Source organism: Nerophis lumbriciformis, linkage group LG33 (assembly GCF_033978685.3).
Source record: "Nerophis lumbriciformis linkage group LG33, RoL_Nlum_v2.1, whole genome shotgun sequence".
Taxonomy (NCBI): domain Eukaryota; kingdom Metazoa; phylum Chordata; class Actinopteri; order Syngnathiformes; family Syngnathidae; genus Nerophis; species Nerophis lumbriciformis.
Genome location: NC_084580.2, coordinates 24,204,751 through 24,228,255, shown reverse-complemented (window position 1 = coordinate 24,228,255; position 23,505 = coordinate 24,204,751). Strand labels below are relative to the sequence as shown.

Genomic DNA, 23,505 nt, shown 5'->3' with positions numbered 1-23,505 from the left:
TGAAAGTCTTCATATCAGCTAAAACCACCAATCTGTTTCACTGGATTCAGAATAAAACCAAATTCTGTTCAACCCAACAATGTTAGTATTTGAATATTGTTACTTGAAGACTTATTCCTGGTTACAAGTATACTGTTAAGAAAGTATTGTCTTATACTTTGCCTAAAATGAGAATGCATCATAATCAGGGGCGGCTGGTGAATTTTGTTTTAGGTGGGGCTGAAAGTTTGTAAAGCAAACCCCTGTAGGGGCGTCATCCTCCCCCAAAAGATTTCTTAGTGATTTCCACATACAAATATTGAAGATCTTTGCTCCTTCTCAACTCTGTGCTAATATTCTTTTCACAAAATACAACCAATAGTACGTTAATGTCAAATCTTACTTGTGAAAAGTAATCCCCCGATTCCTATTTTCAACAGTCCGCTCATTTGAGTAGGAAAACGCTGAACACCATCTTTGTTTTCTACCTGTCAACTGTCAGTTTAGGCTGCTCGCCGGCTTCTCATCACCACTTCAAGATGGCGGCCGAATTTCTCGCGTCACAGCAACCAATGCTCCGTCTACTTATAAGATGTCTGTGGTTATAACGTCATTGCAAACACGGCAATCTGTTGCGTCCACTGCAGTTCGCTACATTATTCATACTTTTTGTCAAGTGATTTTTTTTTTTAAGCAGGGTTGCATGAGGTACCTACACATAACGTTACGTTAGTCAATGTATCACACACAGTAACATTACGTTAGTCAATGTATCACACACAGTAACGTAACGTTAGTCAATGTATCACACACAGTAACATTACGTTAGTCAATGTATCACACACAGTAACGTAACGTTAGACGGCGGTCAGCAGCACCGCGTATTTTAGCCACCTACAAAAAGACAAACATAGTCAAATAAAGGTCAATTAAAATGTATACTATATTAACAATATGTGTAAATATTGCATAGGGCCCTGACATCTAAAAATTACAACTCTGTTCATTGTTACGTTCATGTATTTGTTATGTTTTTCATGTGTACGCACACATCAACACACATACAGTATGAGATGAGATCAATAAGATAAAGTAAGAACAGGATAGAAACTGCTGTGGAACTAGTTACAATGAAATACGCCACGGAAATACACTTTTGTGCAAATAAGTACAGTTGCACTTGTTTTTTAAATGTGTTTATTCTGTAAAGGAATGAGTTAAATGTTTAAAATGACTGGTTAAAGGCCTACTGAAAGCCACTACTACCGACCACGCAGTCTGATAGTTTATATATCAATGATGAAATCTTAACATTGCAACACATGCCAATACGGCCGGGTTAGCTTACTAAAGTGCAAGTTTAAATTTCGCTGAAATATCCTGCTGGGACAGCATGGTGGCCAGCTATTAAGTCGTCTGTTTTCATCGCAAAATTCCACATTATTCTGGACATCTGTGTTGGTGAATCTTTTGCAATTTGTTCAATGAACAATGGAGACAGCAAAGAAGAACGCTGTAGGTGGGAAGCGGTGTATTGAGGGCGGCTGCAGCAACACAAACACAGCCCGGTGTTTCATTGTTTACATTCCCGAAAGATGACAGTCAAGCTTTACCATTGGCCTGTGGAGAACTGGGACAACAGAGACTCTTAGCAGGAGGACTTTGAGTTGGATACGCAGACACGGTACCGTGAGTACGCTTCCAAACATTTGATCGCTTGCCCGTACGTGCGTGCCGCTATGTGCATGTCACGTACGTAACTTTGGGGACTTTGGGGAAATATATGTGCTGTATGAACTTTGGGGAGGTGAACGGTACTTTGGGCTGTGGGATTGAGTGTGTTGTGCAGGTGTTTGAGTTGTATTGGCGGGTTATATGGACGGGAGGGGGGAAGTGTTTGTTATGCGGGATTAATTTGTGGCATATTAAATATAAGCCTGGTTGTGTTGTGGCTAATAGAGTATATATACGTCTTGTGTTTATTTACTGTTTTAGTCATTCCCAGCTGAATATCAGGTCCCACCCGCCCAGTGCCGGCCCAAGCCTCCATGGGGCCCTAAGCAAAATTTGATTTTGGGGCCCTCTATTTCTGCCAATAATATTGATTGATCATTCACACACCTACTATAAATCATTGCGGCTCTGGCAGTGTTGTTTACATGATCCTATTGTCAGCCTGGCATGTCTTTACAAATGACATGTCATTTATAAAGATATGTGGGTGGCCCAGTTAAGAACATAAATAATACCAATGAATGAACGAATGATGTCCAGAGTTCCACATATGGTTCCTAATCTTAAAATGTAGAAAACATTCAGCTACAAGAGTGGCCTGGGGTTGAACAGTCCAAGTGATAAAGCTTTGTATTTACAGTAAAAGTGTCATCTTGTTAAGGTTTGCAGGGGAGGTGACGGCAACAGACACTAGATGGCAGTAATGTTCAATGATTTATTATATATAGTAATATATATAATAATAAACAACACTAAATATACGAACTAAGGAAATGGAGTGTGGCAAAATCCAAGAGTGTTTATGGTGTAAGACTATGTGTAGTATTTAACTGAGGTGTGCGTTACCAAGTGTTGAACGAGAGATGAGGAAGTCCAGGGGAAGAGGGGAATCCGTGTCCAAGCGGGAGGTCGAGATCCAAGGAGCAGTCCGAGAAGCAGGGGAACGACGACGAGAAATGACGAGACACACAGCAACGTCAAAACACAGGAACGGAGGTCTGCAGTAGGATGACACAACAATGAAACACGGAAGGGAAAACAGACAGAGAGAACAGTATTGCATCAAGCAGGATGATCGCTTACTATACGCCAACAGATGATTATATTCCGGCGCCGGCATGCCAAGATGTCCAGGCTTATGAAGTCAGCTCCTTCATTCCAGGCAGGTGTGATGATTGCCGGCAATTGATTGCAGCTGGCGGCAGCTGCAGGGCGGAGACGCGCGCGGCGCGTCCCTAGATCTGCGCCACAGTCGTGGGCGTGTCCCGCGGTGCTTGCAGCGCGCAAGGATGAGGACGCATTCCAATGCGCCCTGGCCGTGACACATCTTGTCTCATCAGTCTTGTACATCCATCCATCCATCCATATTCTTCCGCTTATCCGAGGTCGGGTCGCGGGGGCAGCAGCCTAAGCAGGGAAGCCCAGACTTCCCTCTCCTCAGCCACTTCGTCCAGCTCCTCCCGGGGGATCCCGAGGCGTTCCCAGGCCAGCCGGGAGACATAGTCTTCCCAACGTGTCCTGGGTCTTCCTCGTGGCCTCCTACCGGTCGGACGTGCCCTAAACACCTCCTTAGGGAGGCGCTCGGGTGGCATCCTGACCAGATGCCCGAACCACCTCATCTGGCTCCTCTCGATGTGGAGGAGCAGCGGCTTTACTTTGAGCTCCCCCCGGATGACAGCGCTTCTCACCCTATCTCTAAGGGAGAGCCCCGCCACCCGGCGGAGGAAACTCATTTCGGCTGCTTGTACCCGTGATCTTGTCCTTTCAGTCATAACCCAAAGCTCATGACCATAGGTGATGATGGGAACGTAGATCGACCGGTAAATTGAGAGCTTTGCCTTCCGGCTCAGCTCCTTCTTCACCACAACGGATCGATACAGCGTCCGCATTACTGAAGACGCCGCACCGAGCCGCCTGTCGATCTCACGATCCACTCTTCCCTCACTCGTGAACAAGACTCCGAGGTACTTGAACTCCTCCACTTGGGGCAAGATCTCCTCCCCAACCCGGAGATGGCACTCCACCCTTTTCCGGGCGAGAACCATGGACTCGGACTTGGAGGTGCTGATTCTCATCCCAGTCGCTTCACACTCCGCTGCGAACCGATCCAATGAGAGCTGAAGATCCTGGCCAGATGAAGCCATCAGTACCAAATCATCTGCAAAAAGCAGAGACCTAATCCTGCAGCCACCAAACCAGATCCCCTCAACGCCTTGACTGCGCCTAGAAATTCTGTCCATAAAAGTTATGAACAGAATGGGTGACAAAGGGCAGCCTTGGCGGAGTCCAACCCTCACCGGAAACGTGTCCGACTTACTGCCGGCAATGCGAACCAAGCTCTGACACTGATCATACAGGGAGCGGACCGCCACAATCAGACATATTAGTCTTTAATTACTAGTTTATATTTTTAGTTAATTGTTCATATTTAATGTTTACTTTGTACAAAGAGAGCGCAGTCTACTGAAGTTAAATTCCACGTGTGTTAAACATAACTGGACAATAAAGCTGATTCTGATTCACTTTATTATTTTTGGTAACAAAAACCTGAAACAGCAATGTGCAAAAATGTTGACCTAAAATTGTGTTTTTGTACAATAATATATCTTTGATCATTTAGAAATCATCAGTCAGACTTGTACATGCAAAAAAATAAAAAATAATAATTTTTTGTTAATTGCTTTTGGGGGCCCCCTGGTGGCCGCGGGGCCCTAAGCATTTGAGATTTGGGGTTAGGTTTTTTTATTAGATCACAATTTTTGCCAGTCCTGATGTGTGTGTTCAGTTTGGTGAGTTTTGAAGCATGTTAAGGGGGTCAAATTACAGCTCAAAGAGGCAAAAGTGACTGTTTTTAGTACTTTTTTGTCTTGAAGGGGGAATTGCCAACTTCCTGTTGATATTAGCCCGAGAATGTACTATTATGAAATGTAGGTCTAAGTCAGACCTACATATAGGTTTTTGTTTCATGTCTCTCCGCCTTGGGCAGGCTCTGCACCCGCCTCTCACAGCATCTTCCCTATCTGAATCGCTCCCACTGCCCTCTAGTCCTTCACTCTCACTTTCCTCATCCACAAATCTTTCATCCTCGCTCAAATTAATGGGGGAATTGTCGTTTTCTGGGTCCGAATGGCTCTCGCTGCTGGTGGCCATGATTGTAAACAATGTGCAAATGTGAGGAGCTCCACAACCTGTGACGTCACGCTACTCGTCTGCTACTTCCGGTACAGGCAAGGCTTTTTTATCAGCGACCAAAAGTTGCGAACTTTTATCGTCGATGTTCTCTACTAAATCCTTTCAGCAAAAATATGGCAATATCGCGAAATGATCAAGTATGACACATAGAATGGACCTGCTATCCCCGTTTGAATAAGAAAATGGCATTTCAGTAGGCCTTTAATAGTGCTATTATAAAGTGCAATGTCAGCACTATTATTTTTCCTGCTATTTCAAATGCACTTGTTTTAATAAATAAATAAATACAGCGTTTTAAAAGAATACACACTCTGTGTAAATATATTAGTCTGTCGTTGAAATTACTTGAAATGACTCAAAACTCAAAATGCAGGACTTGGAACTTAAGACTTTCCAGCCTTGACTCGGGACTTGCCTGTCTTGACTCGGGACTTGAGGGCAAAGACTTGAGACTAACTTATGACTTGCAAAACAATGACTTGGTCCCACCTCTGGTGTCTTCTCATATAGATATTGTTGCGTTTTGGACCAGTTGTTCCTCCCAGGGAATTCAAGTCACAAGTCGCTCCCAAGCTCTTTACGACACTTAAAGCTGAGTAGAAAAACCACCAGAGACAGAATAGGTATTTTGTAATATATTTGCAAAGCTTTGCATATATACATTGAGACCAGTCCAGCATAGAACATTCAATCGCTTCGCTAAAATGGTCTGCCCCCCCCCGAAAAACCCTCTCCCCTCTTAAGTCCCTGGCAGTCATGTCTCTCTAGCCAAAACAAATGCCCATTATCTCTCTTTATAACATTCCTCATTCAAGGTTAAGCACACAGTTTTGCAGACAACCAAAAGACCACAATTGGAAGAAAAACACTAGCTGTTTTGTAATATGATTATGAAATAAAAAGAAGTAGCACTTAAATTCGGATATATGTAAATATCTGCCTCCGACAATATATAGACAGTACGTTATTGATTCCTTCAGGAGAGTTCCCTCAGGAAAATTAAAATTCCGGCATATGTGCGTTCAGATCACTACGGTATTTAAAGGTTTTGTCATGAAGTGAGTGTTGTCAGTGTGACATGTCTTATCATCTTCAGAGTCTTCATCATCAGTGTCAGGAGAGTGTGACGTTGTGTTCTCACTATCTGATAGCGGAGCTAAAAACAAAAAGAAGTCAGTAAATCCGGAAATGTGAATCCTTTTTTATTTCAATTCGTAAAAATACATAAAAAAATGCGTTAACGCCAACAGTGATACTTATTGTTTATAAATATACATATATATGTACACATATGTATGTTTATATACTTGCCATGAAATTAATTTAATAGATCATTTAAGAATAACATGGCCTATTAGCATAATAACATAGTGTCTGATTGTCCAATATCACTTTTATCATCTTACTCAAGACTTACGAACACAACATTACAAGTTTTCTTGTCCTGATATAGCAGATAATGTCAAAAAAACCCGTCTAAAAGGCAAACAGGTATCCATGAAAGTATGTACAAGCTGCTGATGGTGTGTTTGACAAAGAAGCAGCTGGAGGGAGATACCGTAGAAGTCCAGTCTCCAAGGTTAACACCGTACATTGTTATTGTCACGTTCGGTGGTTCGCTTTACTTTACGTCAATAAAGTCAATACTCAAAAACAAGGTCGAAATAGTGCAGCTGGGAAGTGCACAGGAACCTTGCCATTACAAGCACAAGCGAAACAACGATCACTAAGCAAGGGCAAGCAATGATCCAGCACTGACAAAAGGCATAAAAAGAAGCCTGACTGGCAACTTGGAACAGGTGTGCCCTGATTGCCAATCAATTGACCAATTAAAAAAATAGACTTGTTTTTTGTTAACCGTCTCAAAAAGATTCAGAGCATTATTCATGAAAAACAGATATCTTATTCTACAAGGTCACATGCAAACGATACAAAATTGCTAGTACAAACAAAAATGTCTATCGTACAAAAGTGTTGTGTACGGGGGGAGTAGACGGCACAGACCACAAGGGGGTGCAGTATTTAACTCTATGATGTATTATATATATACACACTATATACGTATATAACAAGCAATAATCTAAATAAACGAGAGAATGGAGTGTGACTAGACCCAAAGTGTGTATGGTGTGTGACTATGTGTGGAGATTAGCTGTTGTGTGTGACCGGTGGTGTTGAGCGAGAGGCGGAAAATCAGGAGGAACAAGGCAGAGCTCGGAGGTCCGTGAGCAGGGGCGCTATAGCGAGGCGAAGAAGGTCCGTGTCCAAGCGGGAGGTCCAGATCCGAGAGGCAGTCAGGGAAGCAGAGGAAACGCGGGGTGAGACGAGGCGCACAGCTCGAAACTCGGGAACGAAGGGGTAGTGCGCTCGAACAGAAGACTACGTTCCGGCCCGGAGTAGCAGGTTGTGCAGGCTTTTGAAGGCAGAACCAACAACATTTCACTCTTTTCTGTACTGTAAAGTTCACATTTGAATGACAATAAAAAGGAAGTGTAAGTCTAATAAATATAAACTGTTGTGTGGATGTTGTTTTCCAGGATGTGTAACTAAAAAAACATATTTTCACGTTTGCCGTTGAAGTAATTGAAAAGTAACTAAAAGTAACTGTTTGATAGTCCGGCAGGTAGTTTGCATCATAACAAAGTAAAACAAAAGTCAGTGCAACTTTCAGGACATGTCAGAAATGGGATAAGGAACAAGTGATTACATTTCGGTGTTGGTCCTGATCAACATCCGGATCCTGGCGGAGGTCTGCGGAGCGCGTTTCTATTTTACTGCTGCTGTTCTCAGCAACACACTTGTGTTTGTTGAGTTGGTCCTCATGGAAGAATTTTTTATCACACACACTGCAACTCAGCACTTTCCCCCCGGTGTGTATTCTCGTGTGATAATTCAAACGGCTCTTCCTCGTAAAACTTAAACCGCAGGTTGTACAGCAGAAGGGTTTTTCTCCGGTGTGCGTTCTCATGTGGATTTTCAAATAATCACTTCGGCCAAAATTGGAATCACACACAGAACAGGAAAAGGGTCTTTCTCCGGTGTGCGTTCTTGTGTGCTCTATCAACCGGTCCCTCCTGGAAAAGCACAAACCACAGGTTGAGCAGGAATAAGGTTTTTCTCCGGTGTGTTTTCTCGTGTGCTCTCTCAAACTGTCCTTCCTTGAAAAACATACGCCACAGGTTGCGCAGGGGAAAGGTTTTTCTCCCGTGTGTGTTTTCATATGTTTATTCAAACTGTCCTTTTTATTAAAACTTGCCCCGCACACCGAACAGAAACATAGTTTCACTCCAGGGTGTCTTATCATGTGTCTTTTCAAACTTTCGCTCCCTGTGAAAGATTCGCCGCACACTGAACAAGAACAAGGTTTCTCTTGAGCGTGTGTTCTCGCGTGTTTTATCAGGTCTGCTTTGATGCTGAATACTTGATTGCACGCCGAGCACGGAAATGGTTTCTCTCCAGTGTGATTTTTCATGTGTCTATTTAGAGACGATTTGAGGGCAAAGGTTTTGTGACAGTGAAAACATTTGAAGTGAGTGTTGTCAGGGTCCCACGTCTTATCATCTTCAGAGTCTTCATCATCAGTGTCAGAGTCTTCATCATCAGTGTCAGAGTCTTCATCATCAGTGTCAGGAGAGTGTGACGTTGTGTCCTCACTATCTGAAAGTGGAGCTAAGATCTTGTCTGCTTGTGATCCTCCACAGTGGTCTCCATCAGCTTCTGTTGTCATGTGTTGTGTTGAGCTGCTGCTTGGAGGCTCCGCCTCTCTCTTCTCCTCACTTTCATCTTCTTTACTCGTCACAGGGACACCAGTCACTGGGAACTCCTCCAGTCCTTCAATATGATCTCCCTCCTGACTGATGCTGTGTTCCTCCTCTTCATATTTAACGTATTGGGTATGTGGTACCTCCTCTTCAGTTTTAATGTTTGGGGGCGGTGGTACCCCCTCTTCGGTTTTAATGTTTGGGGGCTGTGGTACCCCCTCTTCAGTTTTAATGTTTGGGGGCTGTGGTACCCCTTCTTCCTCTTTTATGCAGAAGGGTGGTGGTCCTTCCTCCTGCTCACGGAGAAGACGTTCATCGTCGACATCTGCGGGACAGGAGAAAACAAACATGTTTTAGAAAAGGCCAGTTTTGCTCAGTCACATTAGACATTATTGTCCAGCACCAATATACCGTATTTTCCGCACCATAAGGCGCCCTGGGTTATAAGCCGCGCCTTCAATGAACGGCATATTTCAAAACTTTGTCCACCTATAAGCCGCCCCGTGTTATAAGCCGCATCTAACTGCGCTAAAGGAATGTCAAAAAAACAGTCAGATAGGTCAGTCAAACTTTAATAATATATTAAAAACCAGCGTGATGTGGGCGCGCATGGAGTCGTATATCAACATGGACGGAGCTGCGTGAAAAAAGCCACCCGGCCTCTTCGCGTAAACTTACCTTAACCACTCGCTCATCTTTTCTTCATCCATCCATCCCTTCGAGTTAGCTTTTATGATGACGCCGGCTGGAAAGGTCTCTTTTGGCAAGGTCTTCCTTTTGAATATCACCATGGGTGGAAGTTTCTGGCCATTAGCATGGCAAGCTAGAACCACAGTGAAGGATGACTTCTCATTCCCTGTGGTGCGAATATTCACCGTACGTGCTCCCGTTGTATCCACAGTGCGGTTCACAGGAATATCAAAAGTCAGTGGAACCTCGTCCATGTTGATAATGTTCTCTGGCCGGATCTTTTTTTCAGCTATCTTGTTTTTACAATATGCACGGAAAGTAGCCAGCTTTTCTTGAAAGTCTTTAGGCAGTTGCTGTGAAATAGTAGTCCGTGTGCGGATGGAGAGATTGCGTCTTTTCATGAACCGGAAACCTGTCGCTTAGTAGGAGCCTTTTTGTGGTCTTTACAGATGTAAACACACAAAGGAAATGAAACGTAATATCCGCGCGCTTCTTCTTCTTCTTCTTCTACGCGGGCGGGTGGTTGCTTACAGTAGAAGAAGAAGCGCTTCCTGTTCTATGGGGGCGGGTGCTTACCTTGGCGGTTGCTTGCGTAGAAGAAAAAGCACTTCCTCTTCTACGGGGAAAAAAGATGGCGGCTGTTTACCGTAGTTGCGAGACCGAAACTTTATGAAAATGAATCTTAATATTAATCCATATATAAAGCGCACCGGGTTATAAGCCGCACTGTCAGCTTTTGAGTAAATTTGTGGTTTTTAGGTGCGGCTAATAGTGCGGAAAATATGGTACAGTCGCGATCAAAAGAAAAGCGCACATAGTAGGGATGTCCCGATCCAGGTTTTTGCACTTCCGATCCGATACCGATACTGTTTTTGCATTTCCGATCCGATACCGATACTGACCGATACCGATACTGACCGATACTGGCCTATCCGAGCATGTATTAAAGTTTAAAGTTATTTCGCCTACTTAGTTGTCAGAATCATGTTGAAAAGGGTTTTAGTACTCTTGATAACAACTAGCCAGCTGAATTAGGGGAGTTTGAATAATACACAATGGTTGGTAACAAGAAACTGACCTGTTTATTCAAGGATAAACACAAAATAGACAAAATTATACATGACAAACAGAAATGGCATCATTGAACTAGGGCTGGGCGATATGGCCTTTTTTAATATTGCAATATTTTAAGACCATATTGCGATACACGATATACCGTATTTTCCGCACTATTAGCCGCACCTAAAAACCACAAATTTACTCAAAAGCTGACAGTGCGGCTTATAACCTGGTGCGCTTTATATATGGATTAATATTAAGATTCATTTTCATAAAGTTTCGGTCTCGCAACTACGGTAAACAGCCGCCATCTTTTTTCCCCGTAGAAGAGGAAGTGCTTCTTCTTCTACGCAAGCAACCGCCAAGGTAAGCACCCGCCCCCATAGAACAGGAAGCGCTTCTTCTTCTACTGTAAGCAACCACCCGCCCGCATAGAAGAAGAAGAAGAAGCGCGCGGATATTACGTTTCATTTCCTTTGTGTGTTTACATCTGTAAAGACCACAAAATGGCTCCTACTAAGCGACAGGTTTCCGGTTCATGAAAAGACGCAATCTCTCCATCCACACACGGACTACTATTTCACAGCAACTGCCTAAAGACTTTCAAGAAAAGCTGGCTACTTTCCGTGCATATTGTAAAAACAAGATAGCTGAAAAAAAGATCCGGCCAGAGAACATTATCAACATGGACGAGGTTCCACTGACTTTTGATATTCCTGTGAACCGCACTGTGGATACAACGGGAGCACGTACGGTGAATATTCACACCACAGGGAATGAGAAGTCATCCTTCACTGTGGTTCTAGCTTGCCATGCTAATGGCCAGAAACTTCCACCCATGGTGATATTCAAAAGGAAGACCTTGCCAAAAGAGACCTTTCCAGCCGGCGTCATCATAAAAGCTAACTCGAAGGGATGGATGGATGAAGAAAAGATGAGCGAGTGGTTAAGGTAAGTTTACGCGAAGAGGCCGGGTGGCTTTTTTCACGCAGCTCCGTCCATGTTGATATACGACTCCATGCGCGCCCACATCACGCTGGTTTTTAATATATTATTAAAGTTTGACTGACCTATCTGACTGTTTTTTTGACATTCCTTTAGCGCAGTTAGATGCGGCTTATAACACGGGGCGGCTTATAGGTGGACAAAGTTTTGAAATATGCCATTCATTGAAGGCGCGGCTTATAACCCAGGGCGGCTTATGGTGCGGAAAATACGGTATATCTCGATATTTTGCCTTAGCCTTGAATGAACACTTGATGCATATAATCACAGCAGTATGATGATTCTATGTGTTTTGATTGATTGATTGAGACTTTTATTAGTAGGTTGCACAGTGAAGTACATATTCCGTACAATTGACCACTAAATGGTAACACCCCAATAAGTTTTTCCACTTGTTTAAGTCGGGGTCCACTTAAATTGATTCATGATACAGATATATACTATCAGATATATACTATCATCATAATACAGTCATCACACAAGATAATCACATTGAATTATTTACATTATTTATAATCCAGGGTGTGGAGGGGGGTGCCGGATGTAAGTGTCAAAAAGACAGCCAAAAGAGTTTGATATGAGAATAAATCTAAAGTTAAAATATAGGGTAGAAATGCACCCATTTGCAGGAAATGTAGTCTTGATTTTCAACATTTTCTTTCAAGGCTTGCATGTCTACATTAAAACATTCTTCTTCATACTGCATTAATATATGCTACTTTTAAACTTTCATGCAGAGAAGGAAATCACAACTAAAAAAAATCACTAATTTTTTCATACGGTGTTGATGTGGACATTTTTGCCTCAGCATTTTGATGGTGTGGACGTGTGGCACCGAATGGAGATAAGCGTCTCGACAGACGTCACAATATTTGAACAATGATGACGAAAACGGTTTTCTCTGTCGTGTCCGTGTGTCGAAAATTGTTATGCGCTTATTTTTTTATTTGATTTTGTGCGTGGCATAGATTTGCTATGCGCAGAGGACGCTTAAACAGTGCGCAATTGCACAGGCGAGCACCTTAGAGGGAGCGTTGCTCGCACGGCTGCGCTAGCATCACAGCTAACGTTAGCCATGCTGCTACCTCGTTCTCTGCTGGGAGAGGACGTGACAGTATGTGACGTATGACGTGACAGTATGTGACGTGTGTAAGAAGGTGCGCTTGCTGTCTGTGAGAGGGAGACACAGGAAAGAGTGAGAAGAGCCTGTCGTGTAATGCCAGCAGCTAAAAGCGACTGTGTGAGAATCCACAGACATGTGGATGTGTTGAAGGTGTGCTGGAAAATGCGGAACGGAAATTAGGGAGCAGCAGAAAAGTGGAATGTATTATTTAAATCGGCGCGTTGGAAAACACGGACCGGAGTTTTTTTTAAAACTGGATCTGGATCGGCATTTTCCCATGCCTTGCCGATACGCAATTTTTGGCAAATATCGGCAGCCGATCCGATCCAAATATCGGATCGGGACATCCCTAGTCTAGATAGAAGTTTGTAAAGTTTCAGCAGCAGCATATATCCATTTAAGCCTATAATTTATTATTTTCTCTTATTTTCCCTACCTCATTTGAGATGCACGTGTATAAAGAAGCCCTTTTTTTCTATTTAATTTGTATCTTTTTTGAAAAATGATCAAGCTTCATTGGATTATTTCATTTTGTAGGGTTTTGTCTCTATCAAGTTTTTAATTTTACATTTCTTTTAATTGTATCTATTTTTTTTTTATTTTTTTTTTTCCCCCTCTTTCTTATCTATACTTCTCCAAAGGGTCCACAAATTGCAGGCTGGTTTAAGCTGTGAAGGTTTAACATAGTTCATTTTTATTTCAATTTTGAAATGCTGATCTTAAGTCGTCTGTTTTCATCGCAAAATTCCACAGTATTCTGGACATCTGTGTTGGTGAATCTTTTGCAATTTCTTCAATGAACAATGGAGACAGCAAAGAAGAAAGCTGTAGGTGGGAAGCGGTGTATTGCGGCAGGTGTTGTGCCGGATAACGCACCCCCGCCGTAGAATGCACCCCCTGACTGTTGCGCCGGATAACACAGCCGGTGTTTCATTGTTTACATTCCCGGAAGATGACAGTCAAGCTTTACCATTGGCCTGTGGAGAACTGGGACAACAGAGACTCTTACCAGGAGGACTTTTGAGTTGGATACGCAGACGCGGTACCGTGAGTACGCATGCAGCTGCGGCTTTCCAAACATTTGATCGCTTGCCCGTACGTGCGTGCCGCTATGTGCATGTCACGTACGTAACTTTGGGGACTTTGGGGAAATATATGTGCTGTGTGAACTTTGGGGAGGTGAACGGTACTTTGGGCTGTGGGGTTGAGTGTGTTGTGCAGGTGTTTGAGTTGTATTGGCGGGCGGGGGGAGGTGTTTGTTATGCGGGATTAATTTGTGGCATATTAAATATAAGCCTGGTTGTGTTGTGGCTAATAGAGTATATATATGTCTTGTGTTTATTTACTGTTTTAGAATATCAGGTCCCACCCGCCTCTCACAGCATCTTCCCTATCTGAATCGCTCCCACTGCCCTCTAGTCCTTCACTCTCACTTTCCTCATCCACCAATCTTTCATCCTCGCTCAAATTAATGGGGAAATCGTGGCTTTCTCGGTCCGAATCGCTCTCGCTGCTGGTGGCCATGATTGTAAACAATGTGCAGATGTGAGGAGCTCCACAACCTGTGACGTCACGCTACTCGTCTGCTACTTCCGGTACAGGCAAGGCTTTTTTTATCAGCGACCAAAAGTTGCGAACTTTATCGTCGATGTTCTCTACTAAATCCTTTCAGCAAAAATATGGCAATATCGCGAAATGATCAAGTATGACACATAGAATGGACCTGCTATCCCCGTTTAAATGAGAAAATCGCATTTCAGTAGGCCTTTAAGATCACTACAGACAGTTTTAAATACCTCGGAGTTACTATTACAAAGAATTTTAAAGACCTCTTCAGGCAAAACTTTGGGAAGTTGTTTACACAAACCAAGCAAGATCTGGCTAATTGGACTCCACCTTTTCATTTCACTTATAGGCAGAGTCAATGCAATTAAGATGAATGTGCTTCCAAAATATGTGTATTTGTTTCAATGCCTGCCTGTATTTATCCCTGGTACATTTTTCAAAAAATTAGACTCAATAATTTCATCTTATATTTGGAACGGCAAACAGCCACGTCTGCGCAAGGAGTTTTTACAAAGAGCAAACCATGATGGAGGTACAGTATGGCCCTTCCAAATTTCTGTATGTATTACTGGGCAACCAACTTGCATTGCATGTCATACTGGACATATTACCACCTACATCAAGAAAGTCCTACATGGGTGAAGCCTTGCCTCTACCGGTGAAGACAATTACCGTATTTTCCGCACTATTAGCCGCACCTAAAAACCACAAATTTACTCAAAAGCTGACAGTGCGGCTTATAACCCGGTGCGCTTTATATATGGATTAATATTAAGATTCATTTTCATAAAGTTTTGGTCTCGCAACTACGGTAAACAGCCGCCATCTTTTTTCCCCGTAGAAGAGGAAGTGCTTCTTCTTCTACGCAAGCAACCGCCAAGGTAAGCACCCGCCCCCATAGAACAGGAAGCGCTTCTTCTTCTACTGTAAGCAACCACCCGCCCGCGTAGAAGAAGAAGAAGCGCGCGGATATTACGTTTCATTTCCTTTGTGTGTTTACATCTGTAAAGACCACAAAATGGCTCCTACTAAGCGACAGGTTTCCGGTTCATGAAAAGACGCAATCTCTCCATCCGCACACGGACTACTATTTCACAGCAACTGCCTAAAGACTTTCAAGAAAAGCTGGCTACTTTCCGTGCATATTGTAAAAACAAGATAGCTGAAAAAAAGATCCGGCCAGAGAACATTATCAACATGGACGAGGTTCCACTGACTTTTGATATTCCTGTGAACCGCACTGTGGATACAACGGGAGCACGTACGGTGAATATTCGCACCACAGGGAATGAGAAGTCATCCTTCACTGTGGTTCTAGCTTGCCATGCTAATGGCCAGAAACTTCCACCCATGGTGATATTCAAAAGGAAGACCTTGCCAAAAGAGACCTTTCCAGCCGGCGTCATCATAAAAGCTAACTCGAAGGGATGGATGGATGAAGAAAAGATGAGCGAGTGGTTAAGGTAAGTTTACGCGAAGAGGCCGGGTGGCTTTTTTCACGCAGCTCCGTCCATGTTGATATACGACTCCATGCGCGCCCACATCACGCTGGTTTTTAATATATTATTAAAGTTTGACTGACCTATCTGACTGTTTTTTTGACATTCCCTTTAGCGCAGTTAGATGCGGCTTATAACACGGGGCGGCTTATAGGTGGACAAAGTTTTGAAATATGCCGTTCATTGAAGGCGCGGCTTATAACCCAGGGCGGCTTATGGTGCGGAAAATACGGTAACATTAATCCTGTATTAAGTCACTCGCTCAAAATAAACTGTCAATTTAGAAAACATTTGAACCTGCAAGGAATGAGCCTTTTCAGCCCAGTAGCATCAAATCACTGCTTTCCACCTTCAACACTTGACACGGCTTTTAATATGCGGCATCAAAGGGGTTTGAAATGCTTCAATTATCTTTTTATAGACAATATATTTGCCTCTTTTATGGAGTTGTCCAAGAAATTTAATCTACCCAGTTCCCATATATTTAGATAATTCCAGATAAGGGATTATGTTAAAACAGTTCTTCCACAGTTCTCTAACAAACCCTCTAAATCAGGGGTGCTCATTACGTCGATCGCGATCTACCGGTCGATCTCGGAGGGTGTGTCAGTCGATCGCCAGCCAGGCATTAAAAAAATAGTCCTAAAAATGAGCGATCATAAATCTTCACTATGACGTCACTTTCGTCACTTGATTGACATTCACGGCACCCGAGGGTCTTCTGAGATGACGCTGGCTCCTGCCAGATCATTAAAATTACCGACTGGAAGGCGAGAAACGCTTTATTTCAACAGACTCTGGCGCCGTACCTGTCGTCAAAACTCCAAAGACCGACTGCACAGCTGCACAATAAAAGCTCTGCTTCATCCTGCCTGCGCTACCAAAACAAGAGTCTCAGAAAGCTGGCGTGCACAAGCTAGCAAGCTACGGAGTTTGCCGACAATGTATTTCTTGTAAAGTGTATACAAAGGAGTACGGAAGCTGGACAAATAAGATGCCAAAAACCAACCACTTTCATGTGGTATTGGACAGAAAGGAGGACTTTTTTTCTCCTCCATTCGAAAATGCGGACGTTATCATCACCACTGCCTGATTCCAATCAATGCAAGTCATCAGAATCAGGTAATACACCAACTTATATTCTTGTCTTCATGAAAGAAAGGAATCTATATGAGTTAAACATGCTTGTATTATCATTAAACACCTTTAACTTGTTAACAATATTAACTATATGTGTTAAACATGCTTGCATTATCTTTAAACACCTTTAACTTGTTAACAATATTAACTATATGTGTTAAACATGCTTGCATTATCTTTAAACACCTTTAACTTGTTAACAATATTAACTATATGTGTTAAACATGCTTGTATTATCTTTAAACACCTTTAACTTGTTAACAATATTAACTATATGTGTTAAACATGCTTGCATTATCTTTAAACACCTTTAACTTGTTAACAATATTAACTATATGTGTTAAACATGCTTGCATTATCTTTAAACACCTTTAACTTGTTAACAATATTAACTATATGTGTTAAACATGCTTGCATTATCTTTAAACACCTTTAACTTGTTAACAATATTAACTATATGTATTAAACATACTTGTATTATCATTAAACACCTTTAATGTATTAACAATATTAACTATATGTGTTAAACATGCTTGTATTATCATTAAACACCTTTAACTTGTTAACAATATTAACTATATGTGTTAAACATGCTTGTATTATCTTTAAACACCTTTAACTTGTTAACAACATTAACTATATGTGTTAAACATGCTTGCATTATCTTTAAACACCTTTAACTTGTTAACAACATTAACTATATGTGTTAAACATGCTTGCATTATCTTTAAACATCTTTAACTTGTTAACAATATTAACTATATGTGTTAAACATGCTTGTTTTATCTTTAACCACCTTTAACTTGTTAACAATATTAACTATATGTGTTAAACATGCTTGTATTATCTTTAAACACCTTTAACTTGTTAACAATATTAACTATATGTGTTAAACATGCTTGTATTATCTTTAAACACCTTTAACTTGTTAACAATATTAACTATATGTGTTAAACATACTTGTATTATCATTAAACACCTTTAATGTATTAACAATATTAACTATATGTGTTAAACATGCTTGTATTATTTTTAAACACCTTTAACTTGTTAACAATATTAACTATATGTGTTAAACATGCTTGCATTATCTTTAAACACCTTTAACTTGTTAACAATATTAACTATATGTATTAAACATACTTGTATTATCTTTAAACACCTTTAACTTGTTAACAATATTAACTATATGTGTTAAACATGCTTGCATAATTATTAAACACCTTTAACTTGTTAACAAAAACATATATTTCATAAATAAGTAAATATAAATGATATATATGAATGAGGTAGATCCCCACGACTTGATCAATTGAAAAGTAGCTCGCCTGCAGAAAAAGTGTGAGCACCCCTGCTCTAAATCAACTACAGATGAAATCATGTCTTTAAATCCAACAAAGAAGAGGGCAATCTCACATATACTTAATTTACTCTCAGGATTAGAATGCACTTCCATGCTAAGAATCAGAACAGCATGGGAACAAGACCTCCAAACATCAATAGATGACGTACCCTGGGCAAAAATTGAGAAAAGGGTTCACTCATCTTCAATGTGCGCACGACACTCACTGGTCCAATTTAAAGGCCTACTGAAATGCGATTTTCTTATTTAAACGGGGATAGCAGGTCCATTCTATGTGTCATACTTGATCATTTCGCCATATTGCCATATTTTTGCTGAAAGGATTTAGTAGAGAACATCGGCGATAAAGTTCGCAACTTTTGGTCGCTGATAAAAAAAAGCCTTGCCTGTACCGGAAGTAGCAGACGAGTAGCGTGACGTCACAGGTTGTGGAGCTCCTCACATCTGCACATTGTTTACAATCATGGCCACCAGCAGCGAGAGCCATTCGGACCGAGAAAGCGACGATTTCCCCATTAATTTGAGTGAGGATGAAAGATTCGTGGATGAGGAAAGTGAGAGTGAAGGACTAGAGGGCAGTGGGAGCGATTCAGATAGGGAAGATGCTGTGAGAGGCGGGTGGGACCTGATATTCTAAAACAGTAAATAAACACAAGACATATATATACTCTATTAGCCACAACACAACCAGGCTTATATTTAATATGCCACAAATTAATCCCGCATAACAAACACCTCCATATAACCCGCCAATACAACTCAAACACCTGCACAACACACTCAATCCCACAGCCCAAAGTACCGTTCACCTCCCCAAAGTTCACACAGCACATATATTTCCCCAAAGTCCCCAAAGTTACGTACGTGACATGCACATAGCGGCACGCACGTACGGGCAAGCGATCAAATGTTTGGAAGCGTACTCACGGTACCGCGTCTGCGCATCCAACTCGAAGTCCTCCTGGTAAGAGTCTCTGTTGTCCCAGTTCTCCACAGGCCAATGGTGAAGCTTGACTGTCATCTTCCGGGAATGTAAACAATGAAACACCGGCCGTGTTTGTGTTGCCGCAGTCGGCCGCAATACGCCGCTTCCCACCTACAGCTTTCTTCTTTGCTGTCTCCATTGTTCATTGAACAAATTGCAAAAGATTCACCAACACAGATGTCCAGAATACTGTGGAATTTTGCGATGAAAACAGACGACTTAATAGCTGGCCACCATGCTGTCCCAAAATGTCCTCCACGCGCTGACGTCATCATATCGAGACGTTTTCAGCAGGATATTTAAAATTGCACTTTAGTAAGCTATTGGCATGTGTTGCAATGTTAAGATTTCATCATTGATGTATAAACTATCAGACTGCGTGGTCGCTAGTAGTGGCTTTCAGTAGGCCTTTAAAGTGGTACACCGGGTGCACTTCTCAAAAGCAAAACTAGCAAAAACATTTCCCCAAACTAACTCATTATGTGATAGATGTAACCTAGAGAACGCAACATTAATACACATGTTTTGGCTTTGTCCGAAGCTAAAGGGGCACTGGAAGTCCATCTTGGAAGCACTCTCCACAGTCTTAAAGGGGAACATTATCACCAGACCTATGTAAGCGTCAATATATACCTCGATGTTGCAGAAAAAAGACCATATATTTTTTTAACCGATTTCCGAACTCTAAATGGGTGAATTTTGGCGAATTAAACGCTATTCTATTATTCGTTGTGACGTCACATCGGGAAGCAATCCGCCATTTTCTCAAACACCGAGTCGAATCAGCTCCGTTATTTTCCGTTTTTTTCGACTGTTTTCCGTACCTTGGAGACATCATGCCTCGTCGGTGTGTTGTCGGAGGGTGTAACAACACCAACAGGGACGGATTCAAGTTGCACCAGTGGCCCAAAGATGCCAAAGTGGCAAGAAATTGGACGTTTGTTCCGCACACTTTACCGACAAAAGCTATGCTACGACAGAGATGGCAAGAATGTGTGGATATCCTGCGACACTCAAAGCAGATGCATTTCCAACCATAAAGTCAAAGAAATCTGCCGCCAGACCCCCATTGAATCTGCCGGAGTGTGTGAGCAATTCAGGGACAAAGGACCTCGCTAGCACGGCAAGCAATGGCGGCAGTTTGTTCCCGCAGACGAGCGAGCTAAACCCCTTATCGACCCTAGCTTCCCTGGCCTGCTGACATCAACTCCAAAACTGGACAGATCAGCTTTCAGGAAAAGAGCGCGGATGAGGGTATGTCTACAGAATATATTAATTGATGAAAATTGGGCTGTCTGCACTCTCAAAGTGCATGTTGTTGCCAAATGTATTTCATGTGCTGTAAACCTAGTTCATAGTTGTTAGTTTCCTTTAATGCCAAACAAACACATACCAATCGTTGGTTAGAAGGCGATCGCCGAATTCGTCCTCGCTTTCTCCCGTGTCGCTGGCTGTCGTGTCGTTTTCGTCGGTTTCGCTTGCATACGGTTCAAACCGATATGGCTCAATAGCTTCAGTTTCTTCTTCAATTTGGTTTTCGCTACCTGCCTCCACACTACAACCATCCGTTTCAATACATGCGTAATCTGTTGAATCGCTTAAGCCGCTGAAATCCGAGCCTGAATCCGAGCTAATGTCGCTATAGCTTGCTGTTCTATGCGCCATGTTTGTTTGTGTCGGCTTCACTATGTGACGTCACAGGAAAATGGACGGGTGTATATAACGATGGTTAAAATCAGGCACTTTGAAGCTTTTTTTAGGGATATTGCGCGATGGGTAAAATTTTGAAAAAAACTTCGAAAAATATAATAAGCCACTGGGAACTGATTTTTAATGGTTTTAACCCTTCTGAAATTGTGATAATGTTCCCCTTTAAACATCCTCATGTTGCACAATGAAATGTAAGCATAGGATGAAGTGTGCAATCCTGTAACTTTCTCTAGGAACAGCATTCCATGATTCCATCCATCCATTTTCTACCGCACTGGAGCCTATCTCAGCTACAATCGGGCGGAAGGCGGGGTACACCCTGGACAAGTCGCCACCTCATCGCAGGGCCAACACAGATAGACAGACAACATTCACACTCACATTCACACACTAGGGACCATTTTAGTGTTGCCAATCAACTTATCCCCAGGTGCATGTCTTTGGAGGTGGGAGGGGCCTAACCCCAGGTGCATGTCTTTGGAGGTGGGAGGGGCCTATCCCCAGGTACATGTCTTTGGAGGTGGGAGGGGCCTATCCCCAGGTGCATGTCTTTGGAGGTGGGAGGGGCCTATCCCCAGGTGCATGTCTTTGGAGGTGGGAGGGGCCTATCCCCAGGTGCATGTCTTTGGAGGTGGGAGGAAGCCGGAGTACCCGGAGGGAACCCACGCAGTCCATGATTAATATCAATAAATTAACATTAATAATAAATGACAGTAGATTAAGCACACCTATGACTGGGGAGTCATAGTGTAACTTTGTGTGGTGTTTGAGTTGTCCGACTTTTTGTGTGGCCATAAACGCACCAGTGGCTTAGTGCTATGCGTGTTGGCGACAGATGACAAGTTGGTTTGTACGGCACAAAATGAGTACCGTATTTTCCGCACTATTAGCCGCACCTAAAAACCACAAATTTACTCAAAAGCTGACAGTGCGGCTTTTAACCCGGTGCGCTTTATATATGGATTAATATTAAGATTCATTTTCATAAAGTTTCGATCTCGCAACTTCGGTAAACAGCCGCCATCTTTTTTCCCGGTAGAACAGGAAGCGCTTCTTCTTCTACGCAAGCAACCGCCAAGGTAAGCACCCGCCCCCATAGCACAGGAAGCGCTTCTTCTTCTACTGTAAGCAACCACCCGCCCGCGTAGAAGAAGAAGAAGCGCGCGGATATTACGTTTCATTTCCTTTGTGTGTTTACATCTGTAAAGACCACAAAATGGCTCCTACTAAGCGACATGGGTCCGGTTCATGAAAAGACGCAATCTCTCCATCCGCACACGGACTACTATTTCACAGCAACTGCCTAAAGACTTTCAAGAAAAGCTGGCTACTTTCCGTGCATATTGTAAAAACAAGATAGCTGAAAAAAAGATCCGGCCAGAGAACATTATCAACATGGACGAGGTTCCACTGACTTTTGATATTCCTGTGAACCGCACTGTGGATACAACGGGAGCACGTACGGTGAATATTCGCACCACAGGGAATGAGAAGTCATCCTTCACTGTGGTTCTAGCTTGCCATGCTAATGGCCAGAAACTTCCACCCATGGTGATATTCAAAAGGAAGACCTTGCCAAAAGAGACCTTTCCAGCCGGCGTCATCATAAAAGCTAACTCGAAGGGATGGATGGATGAAGAAAAGATGAGCGAGTGGTTAAGGTAAGTTTAAGTTTACGCGAAGAGGCCGGGTGGCTTTTTTCACGCAGCTCCGTCCATGTTGATATACGACTCCATGCGCGCCCACATCTCGCTGGTTTTTAATATATTATTAATGTTTGACTGACCTATCTGACTGTTTTTTTGACATTCCTTTAGCGCAGTTAGATGCGGCTTATAACACGGGGCGGCTTATAGGTGGACAAAGTTTTGAAATATGCCGTTCATTGAAGGCGCGGCTTATAACCCAGGGCGGCTTATGGTGCGGAAAATACGGTAATTGAACGGTGTTGACGAACACCGTTAGGGCCGCTTGTTGTCACCGTCACTCAGAGTTGCATTGCAGAATTACACAGAATAAATGTCTTTATTTTGTTTAGAATTCAGATGGGTTGGACTTGCTGTGCGCAGAGGACGCTTGAGCAGTGCGCAATTGCGCAGGCGCGCACCTTAGAGGGAACGTTGCTCGCACGGCTGCGCTAGCATCACAGCTAACGTTAGCCATGCTGCTACCTCTCTGCTCCGCGAGGGCGTATACGTATGTGACGTATGACGTGACAGTCATACTTGCCAACCTTGAGACCTCCGATTTCGGGAGGTGGGGGGAGGGGGGTGGGCGTGGTCGGGGTGGGGGCATGGCTAAAAGGGGAGGAGTATATTTACAGCTAGAATTCACCAAGTCAAGTATTTCATATATATATATATATATATATATATATATATATATATAAATAAATGATAAATGGGTTGTACTTGTATAGCGCTTTTCTACCTTCAAGGTACTCAAAGCGCTTTGACACTACTTCCACATTTACCCATTCACACACACATTCACACACTGATGGAGGGAGCTGCCATGCAAGGCGCTAACCAGCACCCATCAGGAGCAAGGGTGAAGTGTCTTGCTCAGGACACAACGGACATGACGAGGTTGGTACTAGGTGGGGATTGAACCAGGGACCCTCGGGTCGCGCACGGCCATTCTTCCACTGCGCCACGCCGTCCCTTATATATATATATATTTATATATATATTTATTTA

General features: G+C 42.7%; 1 protein-coding gene across 3 annotated transcripts in view; it reads right to left on the bottom strand.

Moving 5' to 3' along the window:
- Positions 1-5,645: 5,645 nt before the first annotated feature.
- Positions 5,646-23,505, bottom strand: part of LOC133575713 (uncharacterized) — a 177,242-nt gene continuing 159,382 nt past the window's right edge. The window contains exons 1-2 of one of the 3 annotated variants that reach the window (XM_061928500.1): positions 19,039-19,165; positions 5,927-8,991 (exon numbers count right to left, since the gene is read on the bottom strand). In XM_061928500.1, coding sequence (XP_061784484.1) covers positions 7,583-8,991; positions 19,039-19,132 — 1,503 coding nt within the window. In that variant the 5' untranslated portion in view covers positions 19,133-19,165 and the 3' untranslated portion in view covers positions 5,927-7,582. Of the gene's footprint in view, positions 8,992-19,038; positions 19,166-23,505 lie in introns of those variants that run through there. The other 2 variants (XR_012049282.1, XM_061928499.2) reach the window with 2 other exon arrangements.